Consider the following 8,910-nt stretch of genomic DNA (forward strand, 5'->3'; position numbering starts at 1 on the left):
CAACACCCATGAAACAACTGTACACAGATTTACTTTTTATTTATGGATATTTTACAAATCACTCTCCTTTCAAACTGTATTGTTGTTTATTAATAACAACTTTTACTGTCATAGTATTTTATACCTGTTTTTCATCTATTCTCTTATAACTATAATGATCATATAAAGGTGTGCCTTTACCTCACTGGGCTGAGGTCATCAGAGCCGCTCAGTCGTTCAGGAGAGAGCTCTCTCCCCCCAGTGGCGGCTTACACAGTCAATTCCAATGTTAATAAAAGCAAACAGACGCTGTATACGTTTTTTGGGAGTTTGATTTATTTTTAAATCAACGCAAACACAAAATTAAAACGTATAATTGCACACTAAAGCCATTATTTCAAACAAAATAACAATTTCACATAAACCTCTGGTTTTTACTGGGGCTGGGGCGGTTCAACTTCATTTTTTTGGGGGGGGATTGTTGGAGTGGTATCAAGGCAACCAACCTATGTGTAAGGGGTCAAGAATGAAGAGAGAAGGCTGTGCTTACAAGACTAGACCCTTGGAATCCGCCCACTTGCATGTTGAATCCATAAGCGCTATATTAGTCGCAGCTGTAGGCATGGATTTTGTTCCCTCTTCGCTTTTGACGTACAGATGGCATGTGTGATTTGAAGATTTTGAGTTGAAAGTATATTCCTTGAACTCTTTTGTCATAATGGTAAGAAAGAAATCTCCAAAGCATACATTTATAAACCTTTGGACCTACATAGAACCCCATCTGACCTAATGTGCTCAACATTGATTGAATAAACTTCTCACTATTGATTTAAAAGTGTTTTTTGACCTGTTCAAGTTCCATGCACTAGACCATTGAGAACAAAACTGCATGTCGGATTTCTTGTACGGATATTTGAGTACTATATTACAGTATTTAAGGCTTTGCTGTAATTTTCTGGTTATTTGTTAAGTTGAAAATATATTATTCCAGATATCATTGAGTGCAGCTATAATAAATACAGGTTTGATTTTCATAGAGCACCACATCTTTATAAAGAGGGTTTTACTTGGATTCAGTAAAGACTCTGGGGATCTGAAGGTCTTTGTGCGTGTATGCTTTCACGGACTCTCTTAATCCAGCAGCTAAAGTAATCCTTTGATTTTTGCATGATCATGGTTTGTGGCCATCTGGCCAGCAGAGTGCTTGAATAAGGGGTATTGTATTTATGTATCAAAGACTTTTAAAGCAAACACTTGATACTCAAATTCATTGAAGAGCTTCTTTCAAATATATATGGCTTATAAAAGGAATTGGCCCAGATTATTAAAAACAAGTTTATGTTGAGTAAAGACATGTTGAGTCATTACTGACAGCACTGAACATTAAAAACAGAGGGTTTCCTGGAGTGCCGAAGTGACTCATAATATAGTCTGATGTAGAAACCACCAGTCATACAAGACCCTGCTTAAATCAGTTTTAACCAGGCGAACAACAAATATTTCATGAGCTGATTTTCCTCCCTGAAACACATGACTGATTCTTCTTAACACATAAAACACTGATACAAGGTGTCTTTCTAGCACCAATGACATCACAGGCAAGACATTTTGTGTACTGCGGACATTGCCCAACACCAGGGGTGGACTGGGACAAAAATTCAGCCCTGGCATTTTCTGTCCAGACCAGCCCACTACATTATCAGCGGACACTACATAGAAGTCCACTAAACTTGCGGCATCTTCTCTCATGCATACTACAAAGGAGAGTCATATTCCTTGATAACAGTTAACAAATGAAGCACTTAACTATGAACTCAAGGACTAAAATTGACAGCTATATCAATCAATCTTTATTCATTATAGTGTCAAATCACAACAGAAGTTATGTCATGACTAGGGGTGGGACGAGACTAACGGGAAGAACCCTTATGCTACCCTTTCAGTTTTTAGTCTGTGACTGTGAAAATCTTTTGGTGTAAGCCCAGTATTGGTTAAAACCAGACTCTGACAATAATAACAAAAAAATATCCTGACAAATAATCTAAATAGAAACATGTTACGGACAGTAGCAGCATTAGAGCTGAAATTCACTCACTCATTATGAAACCATAAATAGAGAATTGAAAAATATATATATATATATATATATAGCTGTGTGAAAAGTGTAAGACATGGGTTACAGGTCTGAATAGATATGCATTCTGATATACGTGTATGTGCCCAAGTATGTATTGCTCTATACAGCCAGCCAGCTCCACTCCTCACCAAATTCGTGAGCTGCAAGAAACAGCAAACATAACTTGTACTCAGTATCTGTGTACTGACAAATATAAGTAGCCATGTAGCCATATTGTGACGTAGTGACACTTAGTGAACAAATGTATCTGTCATGAAGGATGACTTAAGTCTCAAAAGAGCCCTAAGGCCTACCTGCATAACTGTTAATTGAACTTAAAAGATATGCAGATGTTTGAAATTAAAACCATCAATATGAAAATCTTCAGCCAGGAAATAATCATAATCAAACCTTTTGTTTCAATCTGAGACAAAACAAGTTGCATAATAAACTCACAAAGTCAAGACGAAGCTCTCAGATATGATGGATGACTCAAGCATCATAGAAGAACTTCTAGCAGGTCAGGAAAACCTGTTTGACAGGAGATAATGGTAGCAGAGAATATAAAGAGACATTTATGAATGACCAATTGTCATTTTATAACACATATAGTATGTTTCTTCACACAAACCTTTAAACATACACATATTGCATTCCTCTCACCACATGAAATAAGCTCAGGAACCCAAAAGTGGCCCAGTGAATGATGGAGGAGACGAAGCAGGTCCTCAAAAGGGGACAGAGGGAAAACAACTTCTTAGGCTCTCGGGTGGTCAACCTAAAAGAGACATGGAAACATTATTAAGTCTCTCATCATCACAAATCAAGTATGAATTCATATAACATTATAAGACACATGACATACTCAACAAATCATAGACTTCTCAGTAGCCAAAAAGTGGTGAAGTGGAGGAAGTAAGGGAGCAAATCCTTGAAAATGGACGGAGGGGGAACAACTCCTCAAGCTCTCACATGTCAAGTGCTCAACCTGAGAGGGAATCGGATACATTATTAAGTCTCTAATCATCACAAATTAAGTAAGATTTCATAAAAGATAAAAAATGATAAACTCACCATACTAGAGGAGACTCAACAGCCAAACTTTGGTGCAGTGAAGATAGAGAGTGGAGGCAGAGAGAGAGCAAGTCCTCGAACATGGACGAAGGGGGAACAACTCCTCAAGCTCTCACATGTCAAGTGGTCAACCTGAGAGGGAATTGGATACATTATTAAGTCTGAAAAATAAATAAAATGTTTTCCTCTGTCCTGCACCTAGAGTTGAAAACTTTTGGGATGTGCGTTTCTTTCAAAACTTTTTTAAAATTATGAAGTATGAATTTATACAACATTAAAAAATACATGATAAACTTACCAAATTCTAACAGTGGTCCCAAATGAGAGAACAAGTCCACATATAGAACAGAGGGAGAACGACTCCTCAAATATATCAGAACAACCTGTAATGGAGAATAATTGATAATTTAGTGTACATGATCACACCATTGAGGATCAACACATAAGCACAATACAACTTCTGAAAAGCATCATTAAAATGACAAATAATGAATTACTACATCCATAATGTGTGATGTGTGATAATAACAATCATATTAAATATTTCTCGCCTTATCAGTGGACCAGCTTTTTAAGCAGCTCACTCTTCTCTGCAAGTCTTTCTATCACAGAGTCAGAGTCCAAGGATATGAGGATGTCTTTCTCTGTGGACATCAACATAAATGCCTCCAATTTATCAGATGAGAGGGTGCTTCTGAGTCTGTTTTTAATAAACTTCAAAATTGAAAATGTGCACTCACAAGCCACCTGTGTGAGGGATAATGTAAGCAGGTATTTATAAGCAAGGCCTAGGGCAGGGTATGCATCTGTTAGCATGTTGAAACGGCGAAGTATCTGGTAGCAGCACAGAGGGCATTCTTTGCAGGAGCAACAGCTTATGGGAGTTATCTCAACCTCTTCTGCGTTGTCCTCCTCACCACCTGATCCATCTTCTACTGTTCTTGCTTTGTACTCTGCCAATGGGGATGCCTTCAGCCTGTTCCACTGGAGTGCAAAGCTTTTCAACTCGGCCTGCATATTTTCCTTGGTTGCCCTGCTGTCAAATCCTCGCAAGCACTTGCTTAAGTCTTGGAGGGCAGACTGGGGAAGAGCACTGCTGCAGAGCTGAGGGAAGTTTCTGGGATCCAGACATGCCAAGTCCGCATATAGATTGCCGTGTGTTAAAAAGCGCCTATGAATGGCTTCAATTGCTGTGTCCATGATCCGGTTATGCACATTCACCTCATAGGATTTTTCTGCATCATCCAGGGTCTCATCCTGAGCCATCTCTCCAGGCAAGACTTTCTTCAACCTCCTCCTCTTTTTTGGCAGTGTGGCCTCCACTTCAATGTCCGTGTCATCTCTCTCTTGGATTTCTGTGTTTGTCCAGTTGACAAATGTGTCTGCTGCTCTTTTTACAGATTCAAAATCTCTTCCCAAGCTTTTCAGCGTATCCTGTGTCGATGCCACTATTCTGTGAGCAGAGAGGATGTCCAATCCTGCCGTCTGAAGGTATTTAGACAATGGAGAGGTATGTTTAAATATGCGGAGGAAGATTTGAGCAGTCAAGATCGTCTCATACTTGAGCAATGACTCTGCATATCCTCTGGCCATGACAAGGATACATGGTTTCACTGTTGCCTTTTTTTGTATAGCTGATAATGTCAACAGCACATCAACGTACAGACCATCTTCCGGTTTTCCAAAGGAGCCAAACACCTTCTTCAGGGCCTCATGCTTGGCCCACCAGCGTGTCTCGCCAATAGGAGCAAGGCGTCTACGTCTCTTGTTTCGGCCTGACTCTTCCCACACATTCATCCTTTTATATGACTCTTTGATGAATACCGCAATGCCATTGAGGAGCGCAAACAGGGACCCACTCTCAATAAAAATCTGGGTTGTGTTTGCAAGCACCAGATTTAGTACATGTGCGTAGCACCATACATGGTGTATATGCCTCCAATCTGACATTCCACTGATGAACAGACTGCTATCAGTTCTCTTACCGAATGCCATGCAGATGAAACAATACAGCATGTGACGCTCTGGACAGTACGTCAGCCACCTTCTACTGGTGCCGTCTCTGCTACAGAACACTTTCTGCACCACTGGTGGTGGTGGTGCAGTCTTTGGGCTGCCTGAATTGGTCTGGCTCTCTCCCTGAACTGACACATTTACACAGAAATTAAAGTTACACACAAATTACGAAATAGTTATCACCTCAGTAAACAATAAATGAATTGAAAGATTACAATAAATTCAATGGCAAATATTGCAAATTAATGTAATTATTTCCTATAGGTTTACTTGTATTTTGTGCTAAAATTCAAAGTATCTCATCTGTATTTACAATACAGCTTGATTCTGCATCTCTACTTACAGCTCGTTGGTCCATGTGAATGTTTACTGTTGCTATGGCAACAAGAAACCGCTGACGTTGGCAGCTCTTAGCTAGCCTAGCTAAATCATCTGAACAATAATAACCCATAATATCACAATTCGGCATATTTAAACAAAATCAACCACAACTACCAACATTCACAGCCCTTCAACTCTGGGCTAATATGTTGTCACAAGTAGGACTATGCAGTTAATTAGGTCACATCACATTCAATGTAAAAACGTTTTCTACTTTTTTTTTGGACATGTCTCAAAAATGTAGCCTAGCCAGCCCCAGGCTAACGTTACTTACGATGTATGCCTCCACTCGCTCGTCTCCCGGCGCAGCAGCACCTGCTGGGGCGGTGACCCCGGCACCAAATAGGTCCGTCAATTTAGAATATTTAGCAGCCTCCACCTCCAGAGAGTTCAGCTTTTTAAGTCACAGTTTTTCAGCGCCACCCGGGCGTTTCTTCTGCTTATCCATTTTCAGCTCAGCAGCAGCCCGTCCCGCGACTCCCGCCCATGCCATGAGGTCCCGCCCCACCTTGGTTTGTGTTGTGATTGACAGCACTGTCAGGCCTCTCTGAGCCTGTCAGCCCATGATTGATTGACAATGACAAACAATAGACCAATAATATGTGTCGATGCTGGCAACACACTGCTAGCCCTCTGTAGCCAATTGGCCGGCCCAATTGGAGGGAATTTAGAGAAAAAAAAGAAAAAAGAAAAAACCATAGCGGACCGGCCCACATTGGGTCAACGGCCCACCGGGACAATGCCCGGTATGCCAGATGGCCAGTCCACCCCTGCCCAACACACTCAAACGCCACATAAACACCACCTCTATAAATGTGAGTTCCTGAAAGCTCCCACTGATATATTGTTTGTCTGCAGACTGGTTGTCTCTCGTGTTATGGTCTGCTTTTTTTTACCATTGAGTGTTGAATGGTAACATATACCGTATGCACATCTACTGCTGTGCCAGCTATCAGTCGGCTTCTGTGGAGCTACAATTTGCTGCTAATGTGTGTTGATGGTGAAGGACATTTTTATACCGGCTGTATAATAAAATGCACATGCTCCGCTGCGGCCCATCGTTCCCTCATTGCGTCAGTCTGTCCTTCCCCCAGCTTTCCATCCTGATTTATGAAGCCGTAAACACAGGTCAAGTCAACTTTCTGCACATCAAAGTTGTGTCCTTCTGCTGCCAAGTTGGACTGAGATGGCCCTTCCAAGGCTATAAAGGCACCGGCTCTTGACCTGAAAGAGGAAGTCGAGCTGAATGTGACTCTATAAATGTAGTCACGTCCATTGGCTTTCTCTCGTTTGGCACTGCAGGTGCGTTATGTTGCTGCGGGATGATATTTCCATTCGTCAATTTTCACCAGAATACATCATTTGGGACCTTCCAAACTCCTGTTTCTCATTCAAGAGTGCATTTGGTAGATAGAAAAACTTTGTGTGTGTTCGTACAGGGTTTTTTTTTCTGGTGAGGCCTGTTGCCAGTGCGTGTAGTGTATATTGTTTGGCTCAGAGTAGCACAAGCACCATTAAAGCAACCTTTATGCTGCTGGCTACATTTGAGCTATAACTCTTGGCTATAGTCTCCTTTGTCATCCATCCTAATTTAATTTAATAATGCTCCATACTACCCTGTATAACCTAACCATCTTGTCTTGATAAAGCACATTTCAATTCATTGTGCATCCCTGATAAAGTCATGTCTTCAACATTTGCAGGAATGACTGGACTTGATCTGTGCAAATGTCAATTGCACTTCGTAGGAAAATGCAAGACAAACAATTGGCAATTTACTGATAGACCTTGACTAATGTTCAACAATTTGGCATCAAGTTAAAGTATCTTGAATTTTCAAAACAAATGAGTACATTTTCTTGGGATGATTAAAACGTTTTAGGTATCAAATGTAATGAAAATGGGGTGAAATTTAAGTGGTAAAATAACATTAAAACAATGGATAATCTTTTTTGGCTGAAATGGACATGACCCATAAAAATAGATATATTGTTCCAAAGAATATGTGTACAAATTGCTTTATAAATGAACACATGTTGGCGCTTTCTGTTCAATAACTCTGTTAGTAATTTGTTTCTTTCTTGCCCTTTGGCCTAACTTTCCACTGAGCGCCTGCAATGTGTTCAGTGGTTTTTAGTCATGCCAGTGCCGTAGTTCTAAGAGTGGTGAAGTTGGTTGGTCAATACTCAAATATTATTTGGAATGCCATGACATTTGGTATTGAAAGCTCCCCAGATATTGCGATTTGTTTTAAAAAGAAGACTCTGCTCTGATGTTTAATTTTAACATCACCCGCAGCTCAAAGTTTTCATTTACTAAGTGAAATATCTCCATATGTACTACTTGGATTAACACCAAAGTTGGCACAGATATTGATAGTTCATTGACAATGTATACTGTTGGCTTTGGTAATCCCTTTGGTTTTGATTGTACTCTAAGGCTACCATGAGTGTTGGTGCTAAGAGTTAAGTGATGATTAGCAAATGTTTGCCTGCTGCAAACTTGCTTATTTGGTGTCAAGACTTGTTAAAATCTGTATGTTAGTATTTTCATATTGTGATTCATAGCATCCTGAATGCCTAAATACAGCCACACAGAGCCACTAGCATTGACAAATAGACAGAAACTACTACCTTGGTAGAGGTTACAGAACTGAGTCTGCTTTCATGTTCTGGAATTCTCCTTTGATGAAATCCAACACCACTGCCTGACAGTTTCCTGGCTTTGTACTGTTTCTACCATCTATCACCATCAGTTTGACTTGGTGGAACACCAAACCCCATTAAAGAACTACTCTGCTTGACCTTCACAGCTCCTCTGCACAGCTACTCTGCTCCGGGTTTCTGTGGCCTGTAAAGTATGTCTCTGTGAAGTGAGATCTGACAGAACGAAACTAAGGATGACATTCTCCTAAAAGGCTGAGCCTTGAGTACTGCATATGTTTGACATACATATCCGTTTCATGACTTTTCTTTACCTTTTCTTAGCTGCAGAATATAATGTAGCTTCTTACATTGTGATATCTTAGTATAACTCCAAATGTTCTTATTCATGTCTGTGCAGTGTGGTCGCTATTAAAAAAACAAAAACCTTTTAGTTTTATTTTGGATATCTTTTGAGTGTGTTACTTAAAGTTTTCCATGCATGCACACATATATTTCACACAGATGTGCAAAGGAAGTCAGTTGCAACCTGAGTGAGTGTTTCTTTTTTTTGGTTGCACTATCAGCAACCAAATGACACAAGAGAAAGAATGAGATGATAATCTCTAAATAAAGCACTTCAGAAATCCTCTTTTCATCTCATGATGAAACATCGGACCAGGAGCGTGGCCTGCAGTTCTC

The 8,910-nt window shown here is 40.1% G+C and overlaps 1 protein-coding gene across 7 annotated transcripts; it reads right to left on the minus strand.

The window, feature by feature from the left end:
- Positions 1-1,630: 1,630 nt before the first annotated feature.
- LOC307029135 (uncharacterized protein) lies at positions 1,631-6,334 on the minus strand. 7 transcript variants are annotated; one of them, XM_079664794.1, is made up of 7 exons: positions 5,841-6,334; positions 3,721-5,313; positions 3,468-3,552; positions 3,170-3,301; positions 2,961-3,083; positions 2,759-2,873; positions 1,631-2,626 (listed from the first exon to the last, which is right to left on the minus strand). In XM_079664794.1, exon 2 carries the CDS (start codon positions 5,183-5,185, stop codon positions 3,725-3,727), a length of 1,461 nt encoding a protein of 486 aa, XP_079520920.1. In that variant the 5' UTR covers positions 5,186-5,313; positions 5,841-6,334; the 3' UTR covers positions 1,631-2,626; positions 2,759-2,873; positions 2,961-3,083; positions 3,170-3,301; positions 3,468-3,552; positions 3,721-3,724. The 7 variants fall into 7 exon arrangements, 5 of the variants coding, with proteins under 5 accessions (XP_079520920.1, XP_079520919.1, XP_079520921.1 ...); XM_079664793.1 differs by lacking the exon at positions 5,841-6,334 and adding an exon at positions 5,529-5,832; XM_079664795.1 differs by lacking the exon at positions 5,841-6,334 and having other exon boundaries at positions 1,631-2,256; positions 2,552-2,626; positions 3,721-5,832.
- Between the last annotated feature and the right edge of the window lie 2,576 nt (positions 6,335-8,910).

The sequence above is a fragment of the Notothenia rossii genome, assembly GCF_949606895.1.
Source record: "Notothenia rossii genome assembly, chromosome: 2".
Lineage (NCBI taxonomy): Eukaryota > Metazoa > Chordata > Actinopteri > Perciformes > Nototheniidae > Notothenia > Notothenia rossii.